The 20364-nt window shown below is 44.3% G+C and overlaps 1 protein-coding gene across 2 annotated transcripts in view; it reads right to left on the bottom strand.

Moving 5' to 3' along the window:
* The window catches only part of PHLPP2 (PH domain and leucine rich repeat protein phosphatase 2), a 704566-nt gene that overhangs the window by 345119 nt on the left and 339083 nt on the right, over positions 1–20364 (bottom strand). For both annotated transcript variants that reach the window (XM_078669274.1, XM_078669275.1), the window contains 2 exons: positions 10016–10170; positions 9647–9793 (listed from right to left, as the gene is read on the bottom strand). In XM_078669274.1, the coding sequence (XP_078525400.1) occupies positions 9647–9793; positions 10016–10170 (302 nt within the window). The remainder of the gene's footprint in view (positions 1–9646; positions 9794–10015; positions 10171–20364) is intronic.

Here is a 20364-nt window from a genome sequence, read left to right as displayed (position 1 = left end):
TCAAGAGTAAAACCCTTCCCCCCTCTGATGTTTCGAGACCACTTCGCCTGCCCCTTTTAAAACAAGAAGACGGACTTGATGGTAAAGCTCCTCGAGGTGTGGAGGAGGTGGGCCAAAAGGTGGAGTACGAGGAGGAATCTCGACGAATTCCAGGGTTTGACCCCGCCGTACAATGTCCAAAACCCAGCGGTCCGAGGTGATAGAGGACCACTGAGAATAAAACAGAGAGATTCGACCTCCAACACTTTGGGGATTACAAAAGTCATTGGCGCTTAGGAGTGGAGCCACGATAGGAGGACTTTCCCCTATAGGGTCTGGAGGGCTGCTGAAGAGTCTGGTGAGTGGAAGTGTAACGCTGGTTTCCCTGATTGTAGGAGCGGTATTGTTGCCCTCCTCTTTGAAAATTGGAAGAAGTGCCGCGTCCGCGCGCACCTCAAAAGGACTGCTTCCGGAATTGCAACGTGCCCAAAGACTTTGCCGTATCAGTGTCTTTCTTAATTGACTCCAGGGCATCATCGATGTGAGAACCGAAGAGCGATTCACCATCATATGGCATATCCAGTATTTTGGATCGGACTTCCTGCCGGAAAGAGGTAGATTTTAACCAACACTGGCGTCGGAGGGCAGCAGCACTTGCAAGCAGACGGAAACCTGTATTCGCAATATCGACTGCACAGTCAATCATTTCTTCCGAAGCTCTCTGCCCATCATGAAGAATCTGCTGAGCGTCCGCCCTGGAAGCTTCCGGTATAAGTTCCATTAATGCAGATATGTCTGACCACATCTGCCGGTCATAGCGTCCCAAAATGGCCAAGGCATTGGCCGCACGGACAGAAGTAGAAGCCATGGTGGAAAACTTGCGGCCAATAGCGTCTAGGCGTCGACCCTCTCTATCTGGAGGTGCGGAGATTTGAGACGCTGGGTTCCGGGCTCGACGCCGTGCAGCTTGAGTGACTACTGAGTCCGGCTTAGGGTGAGAAATCAAGCATGCCGGAGAACCAGTTGAATCCGAAACCGGTCCCAGGATGCTTGTTTCCGGTCCATGGAAGACATGGCTTGGCAGTTCGGGCTGGACTGTTCCCACGAGGCACAGGGTCAGACTGATTTGCATATAGCCATGTCTGAAATGGGGTGGCTGAGTGGGCTCAAGAATGGTGATGGATTAAACCCAGATCAGTTGACTGGGTGTGAGTGTTTGATTTGCTCAAACGCTCCGTCCATCATCCCCTTTTGTATCGCTTTGTTCGCCCTAAGTGTGGCAGGGTATGCTCAGACATGAGTCCCTTGCTCACTTGGCCACTGGATTCAAAATAACCTGGCTGATGAGGATTATGAATCCGAAACCGGTCCCAGGATGCTTGTTTCAGGTCCACGGAAGACATGGCTTGGCAGTTCGGGCTGGACTGTTCCCACGAGGCACAGGGTCAAACTGATTTGCATATAGCCATGTCTGAAATGGGGTGGCTGAGTGGGCTAAAGAATGGTGATGGATTAAACCCAGATCAGTTGACTGGGGGTGAGTGTTTGATTTGCTCAAACGCTCCGTCCATCATCCCCTTTTGTATCGCTTTGTTCGCCCTAAGTGTGGCAGGGTATGCTCAGACGTGAGTCCCTTGCTCACTTGGCCACTGGATTCAAAATAGCCTGGCTGATGAGGATTATGAATCCGAAACCGGTCCCAGGATGCTTGTTTCCGGTCCATGGAAGACATGGCTTGGCAGTTCGGGCTGGACTGTTCCCACGAGGCACAGGGTCAGACTGATTTGCATAAAGCCATGTCTGAAATGGGGTGGCTGAGTGGGCTAAAGAATGGTGATGGATTAAACCCAGATCAGTTGACTGGGGGTGAGTGTTTGATTTGCTCAAACGCTCCGTCCATCATCCCCTTTTGTATCGGAGAACCAGTTGGGGCCTTGTATTTTTTTCCCAAGGCGCGGTATTTGAGCAGGTAACGAGTTTGGAGCTTGCATGAATTTAATTCCCTCCTTCCCAACAAAATCGATGATTGGGATCGTGTGGACCTGCTTATAAGGTTTATCCTTAAAATCGTAGAGGAAACAGTCCTCCTCACGTTGTGATCTAGCTAACTTGAAACGCTGAGCCGCTTTGTCCATTAGTAGATGGAAACTGGCGATATCTACAGGAGGTGATTCACCCGAGTTTCCTGGCCGAGGAGAGGGCATCTGTGCTCTATAATCGTCCCACTGTGCCATATCCTGGTCGCCTGCATCGTCATCCGAATTGTCAGGGACCTACCCGTCTTCACGTTCCGGGACCGCCTCATCATCTGCATTGTGCGGATAAACAGTAGTATGGATCCTGATAGACGTCTGAACCTGAGACGAAGTTGTAGGTGGCAACGCTGGCGGAAGAGACGGTGGTGGCAGTGCAACAGCAGCAGGAGATGGTACGGGAGTACCTTGTGGCGTTGCTGGAAAGCGACGGTTGTAATCGTCCAACATATGTTGCAGATTTGAGATTAATGTCAATGGTATCGTAGCCATAGGCACTTGGACCAACTGCTCCTCAGGTTGAGACTCTTGGTCTCCGCCATCTTCGTCAGTGTCCGAGTCCTGACATTTTATAATCAAGTCAGAGGGGCTATGGGCTGCCCCAAACGTGTCCCCTTCATTTTCAGAGTCACTCTCATGTTCAGAGGTAGTGGCGAACATTGGAGAAGGTGGTTGCGGCTCTGGAGCCGGGATCTGTTGGCACGGAGTCTTATTGCGACGATGGGTGGAATCAGCAGAGGATCCTGAAGTCTTCAAAGGCACCAAAGGCAATGAGGAAAATGAAACCGGTGCCACCATCGACAGCGCCGTCGACGGAACTGATTTTGCTGTTGACGAGGATGATTTTGAAGAACTCATCGTCGACGGAGCCACCGACGGAGTCGTTGACGGGCGATCCATCGTCGACGGAGCAGTCATCGGCGGTGTAGTCGTCGACAGCAAGGGCGTCGACGGTGCAGTCGTCGACACAGGCTGAACCTCCGTAGACGGAGTCCTCGTCAACGGGGCTTTGGTCGACGGAGTCTTGGTCGACGAGACCTTGGTCGACGGAGTCGTCGTCGACGACGAAGATTTCTTGGAGACTTTCGTCGACAAGGATTCTTTCTTTTTCGTCGAAGAGGAGATGGGAATCGTCGACGGGACAGGCTTGGAAGGCAGAGAAACTCTCGTCGACGTGTATGCTGTCGACGAGACCGTCGTCGACGAAGTGAAAGCTGACGCCGTCGTCAGCGTAGTTGTCGAGGATGCAGTCAGTGCGGTTCTCGTCGTCGGGACGCTCGTAGACGGTCCCGTCGACGACGGAACTCTGAGAGGCGTGGAAACACCCCGAAAGGCAGAAGAAGACGCCTGAGAGCCAGATCTCATGGGCGTAGTGGTAGTAGGAGTGGCAGGAGACACCACAGAAGCCAAAGGCAGGGCCAGTTTCTTCTTTTTGAGGAAAGGAGATGGAAAGTCCTGAACACTACCACGCTTAGAGGTAGAAGAAGGAACAGATTGAAAACTCTCCGCATCTGACAGGGCAGAATCTTTGTCCTTTAGACGTTGAAGCCAAAGGAGAAGACGGCCTTCTCTGTCCTTAAGAGTCTTAGTAGAAAAAGTTCTACAGAACTTGCAACTGCCAGCCTCATGATCTGGGTATAAAAAATAAATACACTTCTGGTGGGGGTCCTTTTCAAAAATGCACAGCTTCCCACAAGAAGAGCAAGGTCTGAACAAAGACTTCTTACTTGACATGTTGAGAAAAGTCTGGAACTAGAAGTTTTGAGGTGAAAAACTGAGCAGAGCTCAGGGAGACTCCCTTCACACGACGTGCGGTAGAAAATCTGAAGGGCTTGAGCTTCTGAGGAGAAGGTTCTAGAGGGTGCTAGCGCCTGATTGGCTGTAATTTGGACTAACATAATGACACTAATGTGTTACAAATAGTTTTTTCTCTTTACCATGCATTCCTATGTAGGAATTGTTTTAGAGGTTTTCAGTTGTATTTCCTCTCTTTTATTATGTATTATGTTTTCATATATATATATATATATATATATATATATATATATATATATATATATATATATATCTTTAGCATTATTGCTATTTTATTTACCGTGGGACTCCCACTTCGACGACGGGGAATATTCAAGCATGTGAATCTATGAAAGACACCCCTAATACTGGAGAATACAACCTCTGATTGCCGCTCCAACGCCAGAGAGAAGAACTGCTAATTAACAAATCAAATAAAGCGAAAGCAAATAATAAAATCAGAACAAATATGACCTTTACTAAAGAATTAAGAAAAATCAAACAATCTTATAAAAACATGAATACTTGATAAGTTACGAAGTTTGGTAGATCATGCCTGGTCTGATGATTTATCTGGCTAAGTATTCACACCAGGAATCTATTTGACTTCATGGTCACAGGTTCGAGCCCCAGGGGTCCACTCAATCTCCCACATTTCTGAGGTTGATATAATGAGTACCATTGAGTCAGGCAACAATAAACAACCAGGTGCCCTAAGGGGTGACCAGCCACTTTACAAATACCAATTTTGTTATGTTTATTAGTGATGACATGAACTCACACAAAAATCACGACATACGGAAAAGCATGATCAGTGAAAGATATTTTGATCCACAGTCACGTTATTCCAAGAGACTCCAACAACATGGCTCAAAAGCACAAACAATACATTTTGACCATGCAACCACTGGAAAGCACGTAGCATGGTAAGATCTCATAGCGGTGGGTATGGAAGACAACAGAAGATCAAAGAACTGGTGACTTGAAACAGCAAATACACAGTCCATGTTCTGGAGCAGACATGTTTATTATAATATGTAGACAGTATGACCTTCTTGCTCAAGCAAAAAAAAGTTGACCACATAAGGGCAAAACAAGGACTTCAAACATGAGATAGACGAACATTGTGACTAAAAATACAAAGACATTTGAAAATCATTGAAGTTCTATGCAATCAATGAAGTTACAAAGAACGAAAGAGGAGGGTACAGGACCCAAAACATTAAGACAACAGGGGCTACATTACAGTTGGTGCTCCGGTGGCGCAACAGGAGTTTGCGCCCACTTTGCATGCCCCCGGGGCACTTTGTTATTATAGAAGGGGACACAGACGCTTGTGCGTCCCCTTCTATAATACCTTTAGCGTTGGCGCACTTAAAGCTTAAAATGCCAGCGCTATCAATGGAGGGTGACTCTGCGCCCGTGCCATATCACAGGCGCAGTGTCCCAGAAGTCCTTAGGAGGCGCACTGACAGTGCGCCATTTAAAAGGTGGCGCACCGTCCGTGCACTTCGTGCAGTCCCATGGACACCCCAGACGTCCCCTTGCAGGCAGGTGCAGTCACAGACTGCACCTGCCTCCAAGGGGATCTCTAAACGCCTTTGAAAGTGCAGGCGGGTGCCATCTGCACTGTGAAAACATGGAGCGGCTGCTCCGTGTTTTTACATGAATGCGCTGCCCTGGTGGCAGTGCGAGCTCACAGCTGCCCGGGGGCAGTGCATACACCATAATGGGGCGCAAACAGTGATAATGTGTAATACGGTCCCTGGAGTCAAAATAAATAATCTGACTGCACAGTTCAACATCAGGGGCTTAACAGTGATGAAGAACTTTACGTACCCCTGCAATACAATAGAATCATAGTGGTGTAAAGTGTGAAGCAAAAATCCTAAATTAACAAAATACCGACACCTGCATCTGAACATTTGCAAATAATACCACCTGAACACAATAACACTCACTGAAGTATTTCAGTAACAACTAATCATAGTACAATGAGCATCAAATATGTGTAAATATTGTTTTCGTAACAGCATGAGTCACAAACGTTACCCATTATTATTAATGAATCGTCACAGTGTCTTATACCAAACAAAAGGAAATATAGAGAATAATGTTACAAAACCTCAAAAATGATAACCATCAGAGGCAGGACACATAAAATAATCGAAATGAATAAGACTAAATTAATGTGAACAAAAAGTAAATGTTAACTTAACACTACAAATCCCACCCACTGTGCTTACTCACTAGTCCTGTACATTTTGTTACACTTGCAGGTATATGGCTGTCCCGAACAGGGCCCTTGTTCTACCATGGGCAAGGTTGGTTTCAGCCCCAACACATCAGCAAGATGTGTGTTATTTTGAGATAATAAACACAGACTGAGAAAGACACTCAGAGTGAGTGCTTTCTGCTACAAGGAAATGGAGTTGAGGAATTGAAACTATTGAAACTACACACCCAACATGCCCCCGTATACATTTTACAAGTTTGTAAAGAAAAGTACCTGAAACTGTAGTAACAATCCCTGGCACGAATATCCTATAAATACTGTGTACAGAAGCTTGTGCTAACCTTTTTAAAATCTGATATAATACTGTAATTGGGAGTAAAGATTAGTAGCAGATAAAGGGCAAGGGAACACAGGGTAGTATTAGTGACCCAGCAACACCTACGTCCTTTTAGCTTCCCATCTGTCACTTCCCCCTCTCAGTATCACAGCCTCATCCGATCGAATCTACCATCCAGCACACCCACCCACATTCATCAACACTCATATATTACGCAGCAAATCAAAAAACCAACCCACTCCAAATACAACCCTCATGACCTCATCCCTTTTTATCTTGAATTCACTTCAACATCCCACTACTATTGGACTACACAAACCCCTTAGCCAACCCTTTTTCTATTCTTCACCCCACATCTTTGCACCAAGGTCAACCTAAAGAGAAAAATAAATATTCCACTCTTTGAAAAACTTCCAAAGGGGCGCTAACTAAGGTGAACTCTGCAACCTTTCCAATTCTCTCTAACCCAAAGACACGCTAACACATGAAATTTAATATACAACCCTGAAAAAACATTTAGAGCGCCAGCAGAAATCAGAGACAAAAACAAAAGCAAGGGAATGGAAAACATGATGGAAAATTGGAGAACCAATGCGTTATTACACATCTTTCACTTAGTTATCCCTTACATATGGTCTAACAGGAACTGACATTAAAGGAAAACAGTCTTACTTCATTTGGTTTGGGATACTTTCATAACATATTAAGGACTTACCATTTTGGAAAGAGCCTGTTATAAGGTTCAACACCACTCATTCTTGAAATCATGGCATTCACTTCGGAAACTAGGAAAATGACCAAGTTTGAGATCTTTCTCTCAACAATGCATTCCACGATCATTCAGCTACTATTTGGTCCATAAACTCCAAATAACACCACTCACCCATATGGGTGGTCTAGATCATCAAGATAGCAGGGACGTTTTGTCTGCATGGGCGCTCAGCGAATGCTTAATGCAACAATCTACCAAGCCCAATTCCTCTACAGCATGGTATAACAAACATCACACCATACACAGACAACAGAAGAGGACCTCATCCAACTCAGAGTACTCCACACACAGATCCCTCAATCTCTCATCACTAACACAAAAGCCACCTTCTGCAAGACCACCATCACTGAAGCAGCCAACAATAGCAAAACACTCTTCAAGTCTGTCAAGCACTGCATGAACTGTCTCCCAAACGTTCCAAAACCACTATCTGTTGACAAATGCAATACCATCAATTATTTCTTCACCAACAAAACTAGATCCCACATCAGCAATATGAAACAGACAGTGACACTACCTCTAAACCACAATACTCAAAGTGGACAATATTCAGCCTAATGTTGCTCACTAAACTCACCAACTTCCTAAATTCAGACAAGGACATTTTCTACAAAGGTGAGATTTTGTAATTATCCATTGTAAAATGCCTTAACGGAGATGCCCTCACACCCCTCTTCAACATTATTAGCTCCCCCTCAGCCAAGAAACCTTCACGGGTGTGCTTAACACACAACAGATTCTAGCCCACCTGCTGAAGAAAGCAAGCTTGAATCCAGATGTTCTTACCAACTACCACCTCCTCACCCACCTACAAGTCATCAAAAAATCCAAGTCCTCGCACATCTAGAAGAGTAAATCAGCAAGTATAAACTCAAATAGTAACAACAGTCTGACTTTAGGCTAGGCTACAACACAGACACTGACGCTCTTCAAACAGTCACAAATTCATCCGTTAAAACTGAAAAACCCTACCACCTGGTCCTGCTCAACTTCTTTATAGCTTTAACACAGCTAACCGCCAAGCATTGAGACACACATGGGTTTCGAATCATGTCAGTCTGTACTCTAACAGTCCTGCAATGGCTCACCTATCTTGCAAACAGCTACCAGCTTGCCCAGATGAGAACCTCAACATCCCAAAAATTCCCAACCTCCTGTGGTGTACCACTACATTGAACCCTTCTCCCAAATGGATGCAATTCAATGGAATGAACTACCGCTAGAATTACGTCTTAATGAGGACTATATGTCATTTAGAAAAAAGTAGAAAACCCATTTGTTCCCTAAGTTTTAGTTCCGGACACAGAGGCATCTAACACCACTTCACCCTTACCATGGATCTTGCTCTTCCAGTGCCGTGATATCCTTTTGGATGAATGTTGCGCTTTATAAATAAATAAATACTCACTGCCAAAAACCACCAAAATCCTGAATATCCAGACAACAAAAAATGTTACCTCCAAAATGCCTCAGCCCTCATTCAGAGAATCCATAATTGGATGCAGAGCTCCTACCTAAAGCTCAACCGGACAAAATGGAATTCCCCCTACTCCTTACCAACACCAAGCAACCACAGACTGGCTATCACAGATGAATCTGAGTGGCTTCATCCTTAGCAGACACACAGTCCAAAGTCACCTGTGACACAGACTAATCCTTCAAAGAAAACATTGACAGGAAAAATAGGCATCCTGGTATATGCTCATCTTCCAGAAAAAAAGTGAAACCATATCTTTCCTGCCCAACACCAAATTCAGAACTACAGTTCAAGTCATAGACTGCTCCTACTTAGGATGTGGCAATGCAATACTGAACATCCTCCCCAACTCCAAATTAGTACCCTTGAAAGTAACTTAACACTCTGCAGCACGTCTTATCAAGGACCTGCACAAGTTCAACCACATCCCCCCTACACTGCTGAAACTGCAGTAGCTCCCACTCCAAGGCTCTATTACTCTCAAGACAAGATACTTAATAATACTCCAACATAACTAGCCAAGTAACCACTCATTTCAGTCAGATAGCAGCTCATCAAGAGGTGCATCAGCATCAGAAGAGAGAGCGAGAAACGTAAGAAAAAATAAAAAGGCAGACTTTCTCTAGCTGTGCATCCAGGATCTGGAAAAATACCCCCATCAACATTAGAAATGCTTCAACTCTACTGAAAAATCAGAAAGAAACGAAAGGCAGAACTCATCAAAGACAGGTATCACCCACACTCAATAATAAGCTATATGTCACCTTCTCCAACTATATTGTGCATATATCATTCTAATTCCCATAGTTTTGAGCAAACACATTTGTATTGCTGTATTAACTAGTAAATTAGATGAAGCAGTCCAAGCCTGCACTCTACAATTCTACACAGAAGGTACTATGTGCTACCTACTTATTTAAACTCATGTTTACCTATCACAAACTTGAACGCAAAAACATACCTTCTTCACCACAGCCCTCATTCTAAAGGGGCTGTCTTAGCAAGACAGAGCACTCACCTTTGGAGATTTCCAATCTCAATGGGCAGTTCGATGAGTCCATTGCAAGATAGGTTGAGCTCAGTCAGAGTGCAGATTTCACAGAGCTGGGTGGGAAAGGCTCCTAGCCGATTGTGGGACAGGTTCAGACTCTTCAACTGTGCAAACCTACACAAACATATCATTAGTGATAAGCAAAAACAAATCTAAAAAAGCCCTGAAAGATAGGCCAATGCATAGAAAGCTCCCTCTTACATACTTTATAACATTGTCGGGAAAGATTAAATTAAACACTCACATATCCCACACCTCAGAATATTGCACTCATTTCTCCAATCCAAGTGGCCTTTACTAATTTGCTCAGTTGAATGTGATCATTTCAGGACTTACCGGCAAAGATTGCTGAGGGCTCCGGGGCCATCTAACTTCAGGAAATTGTGCCGTAAATTGAGATAGGTGAGATCCTGACTATAGAAGAGATATTCAGGCACCTCCTCAAGGCTATAGCAGGAGAGATCGACCATGCTTATTTGTTGAGAGACCACCTACGAAAAATATCAAAGTTGCCACATTTATATATCAAGTATGAATGCAACTCTGCTGCAATACCAAGGAAACATCCAGAGCTGTCCAAATTGTTTGTAAATAATAATTTGTAGTAGTCACTCAGAGCGTCCCAAAGATTTGATCAGCCATTATACAGAAGATACATTTATATAGTCAAATCAATTAAATTTCTCCCAACCCAATCAACACGAGACCTTGGAAAAAAGAACCCCCTACCTGTTTTCAATCAATTTCTGCTTTTGTCAAGACAGAAATGAATGACATAACTACCAGAAGCTTTCCTTTACAGTCCATATACAAAATTCAAAGGATTGTTATCAAAGGCATGTGTTTACAAATAAAGCAGAGATGCCATTCAATACAATATACACACAGGTCAGCTCAAGGAAGGGGAAGTGAGGATAGTTATAAGTGTAAATGTTAATGTTTCATTTGAAGATGCCTTGCTCTTAGTTACCAAAGCTAACTAAAGTTCTACTATCGCCTCCATTTCACAGTCTCAAATTCTGGGCTTACTGAATCAAATACCAAAATAGTACTAACAGTGAATCGGAGGATGAGACAGATCACATCCATGAAAAGGGTTAAAGAGGACTATTCGGCCAAACATGAGCTTAGCCCACGTATGAGGTAGAGCTTATTAAAGAAGATAATAAGTCACCTACCTGTAACTGTACTTCTCCGGTATTGGAATCATTCATAGATTTACATGCTAGAAATTCAACTCTGAATGAGCGAAGTCTGCAGAAGTCCTGCACATTGAGTGCCTTTGTACTGGAACAGATAAAGAATTTAAAAGGAAAGATCCCCACAGAACTGGAGAGAATATACTACAACAAAAACGTTGAAGTGGCGCAGACTCTGAAGCAAAACACAATTCATACAGTGCCACCTTCTGGCTGGGGTGACTTGTTTTATTTGTATGAAGAAGACTGGTAATGCGAGAAAGTGAGGGGACCTAAAAATCTGGTCCAAAGTGTATCGAGCGAACAGCCAGTTCCTCAAGCCATGATGGAGCGGGAAGATTGCTTTAAAGATTTGTTTGATTTTTTTATTGGGATGTCAATTTTTGCCATAAATTGGCTGAAGGGGCACTCATGGAATATACTAATAGTTTCATTATGTGCCTAGCAAACGTAACCTTCTCCATGAGACTTGGGGGTTCAGTTCATCCTCCTAAAGGAAACTTTGATAAAGCAGTGACAAAATGGCGTATTTAACCAAATAGTCCTGAATATTTCTTAAAACCCAAAGTTATTACATGCTGTTAAAGTTCTGGGTATGCAATTTTGCAAGACTCATTTTTTCCCCAAACTGAATAAAGCATCTTTCTCTACTGTAAAAAAACAAACAAAAAAAAAAAGAATCATTCCCCGTCATTGAGATGGGAGTCCCCGGTATATTAAAATAGCAATGCAAGGTTAACTGGCAATAGGGAAAGGCCTTAGGTCCCTTAGTTTTGGAACCTATCATTGTCTTTTGTAAAAAAGAGACCAAATATGGGTTTCAACCAATCAGAATGCCCTACCTCCTAGAAAACGCCAGAGAGAAGTTCCAGCCCCTCAGATTTGAAAGCAAAAATGTAGGAAACACACCTCTGAAAAGTAAGAAAGGTGAGCTTCTCAGAGGAGGGTGGGTCTCATGTAAATCTATGAAAGATTCCAATACACGAAAACTACAGTTACAGGTAAGTAACTTATATTTTGTACTCCAGTATTGGAAATTTCATAGATTCACATGCTTGAATCAGATTACATGGCAGTTAAAAGCATATTGTTCAAATAACTTTTGTTTGTACGTGTTTGCTCTTTTATTATTATCATTATATTATTGATTAAATCATCTTTAATTTTTCTTTGCTTTTTTTCTTTGATAGATATAGCATGCTAAAAAATAGAAGGCAAATATCTTTTCATATGCAATAAGGATACAAAATACGAGAATACATTATTAAGAAACAAAAGTGCATAGTTTAGCACCACTTGACCCACTGATGATCGTGGATTTCAAGCACTAATGCCTGGTGTAGGTATGTGCGCTCTTCCAGGTAGCTGCCCTGCTGATGTCCTGGATTGGTGTGCAGGCACACAGTGCTGTTGATGCTGAAACAGCTTTAGTAGAATGAACGCACACTGGTGTCTGCAGTGGCTTCCCTGATCTCGAATGGCACTGGAAATCCAAAGCACAATACTCTGCTTGGATAGAGTATAACCCTTTCTTGGAGCACTATAGGCCAAGAGTTGAGTAGACCTAGAAAACCTCTTAGTTTTCTGAAGATAGAATTGTAAGCATCTTTTTATATCCAGCGAATGAAGAGCCATTTCCGCTGGCGTTGCGGTGTCTGGAAAGAATGTTTTGAGGATGAGAGGTTAATTTAAGTGAAAGCCCAAAGGAACTTTAGGAATGAACTTAAAGTTGGTGCGCAGAACAACTGTATCATCCCTAAACTGCAGAAGAGGTTCTTAGATGGTAAGGGCTTTAATTTCGCTAACCCGTCTGGCCAATGTCAATGCCAGAAGGATGGTTACTTTCCGTTAAATGAATTTGAGATTGGCTTTGTAAATAGGCTTGAACAGGTATTTCATGAGTTGTCAAAGGACTATGTTGTGCTGCCAGACTGGTGGAGATCTGACCGGTGGCAAAACTCTAAACAGTACTTTGAGGAATTGCTTGACAATTCTTGCTGACCATAAGGAAGGTAAGGTCGTAGACCTCCTAAATCAAGATATGGACTTTGATGGAGGCATGGGCCAACCTAGAGTTTGCTAACAGAAGGAGGTAAGGAAGAATTTCATGAGGTGAAAAGGAGAAAGGGTGTACGTTAGATTCTTGGCACCAAACCCAAAAACACTTCTTCTTTAGTCGATAAGTCATGTTAGTGCTCTGCACTCAGGCATTGAAGAGTATCTCTCTGCATTCATACAGGATGTTAAAATGGCAAAATCTATGGTGCTCTGGAGCCAGGCTGCTAAATGGAGCGATTTGTGATCCGGATGCAGGACTTGGCCCTGGAACATCGTTAAAAGAGATGGAAAGGGATGCAACAGAATGTGATGCCTCTGCAAAAGTAGAATGAGTTCTGTGTACTAATGCTGGCGAGGTCAAGATGGGGCTATGAAGATGATTCTGCAGGCTTCTGCTCTCATCGTCATTAACCTTGGCAGAAGAGGAATTGGAGGAAAGGCGTGGGCAAAGATGCCTGACCATGCCATCAAAACGCATTCTCCCATGATTCATGATGCTGATGCCAACTTGCAAAGAATCATCATTTTGTGTTCTCTGGGGTTGCAAAAAGATCAAGACTTGGCTTGCCCCAATGGAGATAGATTTCATTGAGAATTGTCTGATCCAACTCCCATTTGTGACATGACGACTTTAGCCTGCTGAGAGTATCTGCTGTTGTGTTCTGGTTGTTGTGAAGGTGTTTTCTGCCTTTAGTGTTACTCTGTTGCCAGTGGCCCATTCCCAGATGCATTGCGCCCCTTGAGAGAGAAGGCGAGATCTGGTGCTGCTCTGTTTGTTGATGGAGTGCATCGTGGTTGTGTTGTTCGTCCAGACAAGAACTGCTGAAACCAGTACATTTGGTAGAAACGCCTGTAAGACCAGATACACTGCTTTGACTTCCAATAGGTTGATATGGAGGTGCCGATGTGGTTGTTGCCATCGGACGCGGACTTGTGACTTGTAGATCCTGGAGAAATGCTCCCCATCTGTCTAGGGAGGCATTGTTTATAAAAATGAGGGGAAAGGGAGTGGTCAGAAAAAAACAGACCGATTGAGATATTTCTCATTGGGTCCACCAGAAGATAGCTTGAACCATCTTTGGTATGATCGTTATCAGATCGTCAAAAGCTCCCTCTACTTGCAACTATTGTTTGTCTAGCTCCTTCTGGAGAGGACGCATTCTTAGACAACAGAATGGAATAGGAGGGATGCATGATGACATCATCCCTAGGAGAGAATTGTAACGGCAAACTGAAAGAGACTTTCTTTTTTGGATTAGCTGAGCTAGATATATCAGTTTGGATTGTCTTTCGGCTGAGGGGAAAGCCTTGCTGAGAGTTGTGTTGGGTGTAGCCCCTAAGAAGGTGAAGTTTTAGAAGGACGCCAGATAGATTTTTCTCGATTCAGGGTAAGGCCTATTGTGCTGAACAGTCTTATGCAAGCTACAGTGGACGTCTGAGCTGCGGAGATGGATGACACCTAGATCAGCCAGCCGCCTAAATAGGGGAACACTTGATGTTGTTGGTTTTGTTAGGAAAGCTGCTACCAGCCAAGCATTTTGTGAATATTCTCGGTGCAGATTTTAGACAAAACGGAAGAACTCTGAATTGATAATGGCTCCTGGCTATAACGAATCGTAGATTTATGTGAGAGACATGGATGGGGATGTGAAAGCATGAAAGTATACGTTTTATAGGTCGAGGGTGCACATGGAATCCCCTGGATTCAAGAGCAACATAATCTCCTACAAAGTGACCATGCAAAAGGACTGCTTTTTGAGGTAGGTGTTGGGAGCCCTCAACTCAAGAATAGGACGCCATTGTTTGAAATTTTTGGGGACCAAAAAGAAACAGGAGTAGAACCCATTTCCTCTCTGTGATACAGGAACTGGTTCGATTGCTCCTTTCTCCAGCACTGTAAGGATCTCTAAAAGCAGGAGGCGTAGATGTTTTAAAAAAGCTGGTTGAGGTGGAGTATGGGGTGGAACCTGAAGAAATTCTAGAGTACGGCCAAATCGAATAAGGTTGAGGACCATTGGTACATTGTTATTTTTTGCCAGTGGTGGTGATGTTCAGATTTGAAACCCCCTAAATGGCCAGTGAAGGAAGATATAGCTGGAGCCTGAAGGTTGTCATTGGTGTCGAGGCAAATCCTTTTCCTGTTGCCCTGCTCTCCTTCTTGGGGTAGGTCTGTTGTATTGTGCTGGTGGTGGCTGACATTGAGCGTATTGAGGATGGTAGGGCTGAGAGGAAGAGGTGTAAGAGGGATACAGATATTGCTGCTATCCTCCCGTGTACAATGGAAGACCACTTCATTGAGCTCCCCTAAAGGGAACCTTCGCTACTTAAACGTCCTTAATAGCTTAGCAGTGTCAGTGTCCGTCATGATAGCCAGAAGTGCCTCATGAACATGTTATCCGAAAAGGGCCTCCTCATCAAAAGGGAGGTCAAGGATTTTGTTCTGGACCTCTGGTGGGAAGGATGTAGCTCTGAGCCAGCCCGGTCGAAGCAAGACAGCCGCACCTGCTAGGAACCTAAAAGCTGTAGTGGCAATGTTCATAGCACAGTCGATAACCTCAGAGGAGGTCCGCTCCCCTTCCTGGAGGATCTTTTTGACCTATGATTTATTCTCTTCCAGGAGTTGATCCAAATACGGCGCTAGGTTACAACACATCTGGCGATCATATCGCCCCAAAACTGCAAGAGCATTGGCTGCTCTGATCATGAGTGCTGACAAAAGAGAACTTCTTCCTTGCATTATCGAGGCAAATGTCTTCTTATCTGGATCCGCTGTTAGTGGAGCCGATGGGTTCTTTGACTATCTCCTCATATTTCGTTGAGGCCATCTGGGTGGTAATTATGTACCCGGTTGAGAGGAGGTGCCCATTATGAAGCATGCCACCATATGACGGGTAAGGTGTTTCCTTTAATATCAAATAGATATTCCTGTATGACATGGTAGGAATCCCTATATATTGGACTGATTGTGTGATTATACTCTGTGTGGTATGGTGTGATAAATAAGGAGAGTGTGCAAAACCCTTTTAAAGAAAAAACTTTCTCTCATTCTCCTTGTGTGTGAAGAAAATTGAGATAGGAGATCCCAGAATCACCAAAGCCCAGAAAAACAGATCCTCCCCCTCCTTGAGGTTTAGCCCTGAGTGTTGCGGACTGTTGTGAGAAAGTCCAGCATGGGTTGCTGGAGGGCTTTGACCTACGCTGGGTCAGACGAAGCACTGGAAAACATATTTTAAGGCAACGGCGACATGAAGGTACCAGATTGGGGAGGAGGGGTTCGTCAAGCACTGAGGACAAGCCCTTTATCAGAGAATGATGTCGACACTCCGAATGGGCCCAGGCAGGGAACTGATTCCTCAAAAAATAATAAGACTTCTACTTCTTATGGTAATTTTTGTGTTGTTTGTAGGAAGATCTCTTAGGAGAAAGCCCCCTGAAGGACGACCTACCTTTGGGATAGGGAGTTCACTCTGGAGTCTCCATGCAGGCATTAGTAGCCAAAAATAACTTAAATGACGTGCAAGAGTCGCAGGCTGATGCATGATGTCCTGACCCCAGATATCACATATAGGTCTTCATGGAGGTGCGGAAGAGACATCTTATGGCAATGTCATCAAGGCTTAAAAGCTGAGGCCCATTGAGGAGAAATCTGACCTAGTCACTGTCACAAATTGAGGAATTCGTCCGCGAAAACACCAACAGTGAGGGCTCCTGACCACATTTATGAGGTGCCGACAAACAGGAAGTGATGGCAGAGCGCAGGATAGAGACTAATATGCTCCCAGTTATGTGCCATTCAGAAGCCGAGTTGCTGCTGTAGGTGCTCGGCACTACCTGGTGGTACTATACAGTCTTTGCTGGTGAACTGTTTTCCAGACCAATTTAAAGCCTAACAGGAGTATTCATAAGGCAGAGGAATCTGCAGGAAAATCCTGATCAAAGTCTGGGCAAAACAATGTTGGACTCATGTCACAGAAGATGCTCTAATGGTGACAATGGTACAAAAGGGGGTGGTGATGGACGGAGCATCCGAACCAATCAAACACTCACACCCAGTCATAAGATCTGGGTTAAATCCATCACCGTTCTTTAGCCCACTCTGCCACCACAGTTCAGACATGGCTATATGCAAATCAGTCTGACCCTGTGCCTCATGGGAACAGTCCAGCCCGAACTGCCAAGCCATGCCTTCCCTGGACCGGAAACAAGCTTCCACCCCCTTTTGTACCACTTTGTTCACCATAAGTTGGCAGGGTATGCTCAGACGTGAGTCCCTTGCTCACTTTGCCACTGGATTCAAGCAAGCCGGGCTGAAGACGGCTGAAATGCCAGAAACCGGTCCTCGGAAGCTTGTTTCCGGTCCAGGGAAGGCATGGCTTGGCAGTTCGGGCTGGACTGTTCCCATGAGGCACAGGGTCAGACTGATTTGCATATGGCCATGTCTGAACTGGGGTGGCAGAGTGGGCTAAAGAACGGTGATGGATTAAACCCAGATCTGTTGACTGGGTGTGAGTGTTTGATTGGTTCAGATGCTCCGTCCATCACCACCCCCTTTTGTACCACTTTGTTCGCCATAAGTTGGCAGGGTATGCTCAGACGTGAGTCCCTTGCTCACTTTGCCACTGGATTTAAGCAAGCCGGCTGAAGACGGCTGAAATACCAGAAACCGGTCCTCGGAAGCTTGTTTCCGGTCCAGGGAAGGCATGGCTTGGCAGTTCGGGCTGGACTGTTCCTATGAGGCACAGGGTCAGACTGATTTGCATATGGCCATGTCTGAACTGGGGTGGCAGAGTGGGCTAAAGAACGGCGATGGATTAAACCCAGATCTGTTGACTGGGTGTGAGTGTTTGATTGGTTCAGATGCTCCATCCATCACCACCCCTTTTGTACCACCTAATGGTGACATTGGCACAGACCGTGTGCAGTAGAGACCACCTAAATACTACCCTTCTTTCTCACGTGTTTTTGACACTTGCTTTTCTTGTCCATGAGACACTTCAAGGTAACAAATCAAGGTCGGCATTTCAGGAGACACTGAATGGACCGTCTTTCATAGCCTGATCCTTGCCTTAAAACTTTCAAACTGCCTGTTCCTAGAACAGATTTCTCAATATTCCCTAAGTCTGCTTGAAAACCTGGGGATCAATATATAGATGTGTTTCAGTGGGGGAACTGTTGTTGTCACCAGAGCATAAAAAACACCATTCCATGTCAGATATGTGGGCTTCAATAGACTGCACTTCCACAGCCTTGCCCACGGTAGTGCCCAGTTCAATGTAGGACTAAGTGGACTGTGGTACAGGACTCTGGCTGGATTTTGGGTCAGTATTTGGATCCCGCAAATGGTGACCTCTTTCAGGGAGGAGGCCTGGTCAATAGATCCTTCCTAGCAATAGAGCTCTTGTATCTGGATAGGGAACTGGCAGTGGAATTGGTGCCAGGGTTTCTGGTTGGGACAGGGGAACCTGGGTCTGGGTTGATTTGTAGACTTGGGAACCATAACAGGGATTGAAGGAGATGCACCATAGTATGCTGTAGCTGTACAGGTCCTGGAGGGTCAGTGTTATGATAAACTGCCTAGCATTCTGCCTTTCATTAATGACATTCAAGAAAGAGTAGAAGGCGTGCATTGACGAGAGCATTGTTTAAAAGTTAGCACACAGGTTCAAGAGAAGCTGGGACGAATGTGTTAACTCCTGGTTCAACAGCTCTTATTCAGAGGAATCTAAAAAGTTTAAGCTATCCACAATATAGTCCACTTCCTTGAAGGGTTGAGGAACAACCAGTAACCAAGATTTAAAAAAAAGCCCTGAGAAGAGCAACCACCTGTACTGAGACACTCCTGTGAATTATGTGGCTGAAGAGATAGTGTCTCAAAGATCTAGACTAGTAGGGTTAGTGAAAGATCATGCTCTCCTTGGTACAGTGATTTCAGATGTCAGGGAGACATTCCAAAAGGCTGCAGTGGTTGGGTAACATGAGAGGTATGCACAGATGGAATAGTGCCTCTTCATTCCTCTGCTTCTTTCTGTGTCTCTTGTGTTTCAGGAGGGAGGGTAGGACAGATAATGTGTAAGAACACTGGGAAAGGTATGCAACCTGAACTACTACTTGTGGCAAAGCTCTGCATTCACTGACTAACTGCTGCGTTGGCAGCTTGAGACCCTCAACCTAGCAGTTAAATAATGGGGATTGACCCGATTATAAAGCAGAGCCCCAGAATAGAAGTCTTTTATTCTTGAACTCCTGTGTGCTCGGCAACCCTTCTCTGGACTGTATCAACTGAATCAGGCTGAAATAATCAAGAGAAAAACTTCCATTAAAATACTGGTTTTCCAGAAGTTACTCACACCATTTGAGTTGGGCCAGTGGCGGTGACCACCATTTAGACCTGGGGGGGTCCACGTAGGAGACATTGCTGCCTCACCAACACAAAGATGATCTGGCCCACAATCAGTGGTCAAGACTATGTTACTAACCTCCAGACTATTCTTCCTAACAAAGAAATTCAATGTCTTTTGCAGGATTGATACATTTTCTCTCTGCATGCAACAGGCGATTCTTGTACTGATATGGCACACAAAAGCATGTGTGCACAGAATGACAGCCGCCGAACAAGAAGAGGGGATGCAGGCCAACTGTTGAAAGGTCTGTGACAAGATCCTCATGACTTAAAGCTTAGGGTTAGGGCAAAACCCTGCCCAAGCTGAAAGATGAATTGGATAGATGAAGAAAACTGCAAAAAGTATGAAAGGAAGCAGGAGCATATTGAGGCCTAGGCACTTTGTTAAGAATTTGCTGAGAGCAAAAGAATTGGGTACTGAGGCAATCCATACCATATGAATAAAGGGCAAGAGGGTATACATTAGTGCAGGGATTATGAGTGAGGTACCGAATGCACCACAACAGTTCATGCTGAAATGGGGACTAAATTACTTCTGTACCAATCCCAATGCTTCATCTACTTTATATGAAAGCTTTGCTAAGTACCCTTTAGATGCTTATTTATCAACAGAATGATACAATGGTTAATAGCGCACTTCTTGCATAGCCACAGTGAATACTATCACTGCCATTCCCAATTCAGTGAACAGTAAAATCCAGTAAGGCTCTTAAGACCTTCACAGTTAATTTTTTATGAGTAAAGTTTACATATAATGAATTTCAATTAATTTCAGTCAAAATGACCGGTAACTGAACCTTACTGGACTTTACTACACCATGGCCCGTCAAGGCCAGCCCTCATGTTAAACCAAAGACAGAAAGGAAACATTTAGCCTCTATAGACCGAGCGCAGTCACATTCCTTTACATGACATTCTTCAGCATAAAACAGAAAAAAAGGTGATTTTTATAAATAAATAATGCCCAGCCAGACTCAAACTCTGTTAACACCCTGGTAAATCGAATACAGTCTACATCACTCCTTTCA

Source organism: Lissotriton helveticus, chromosome 12 (genome assembly GCF_964261635.1).
Source record: "Lissotriton helveticus chromosome 12, aLisHel1.1, whole genome shotgun sequence".
Classification (NCBI taxonomy): Eukaryota; Metazoa; Chordata; class Amphibia; order Caudata; family Salamandridae; genus Lissotriton; species Lissotriton helveticus.
Note: the sequence above shows the minus strand (reverse complement) of the source record. Positions and strands in the feature narration are given on the sequence as shown.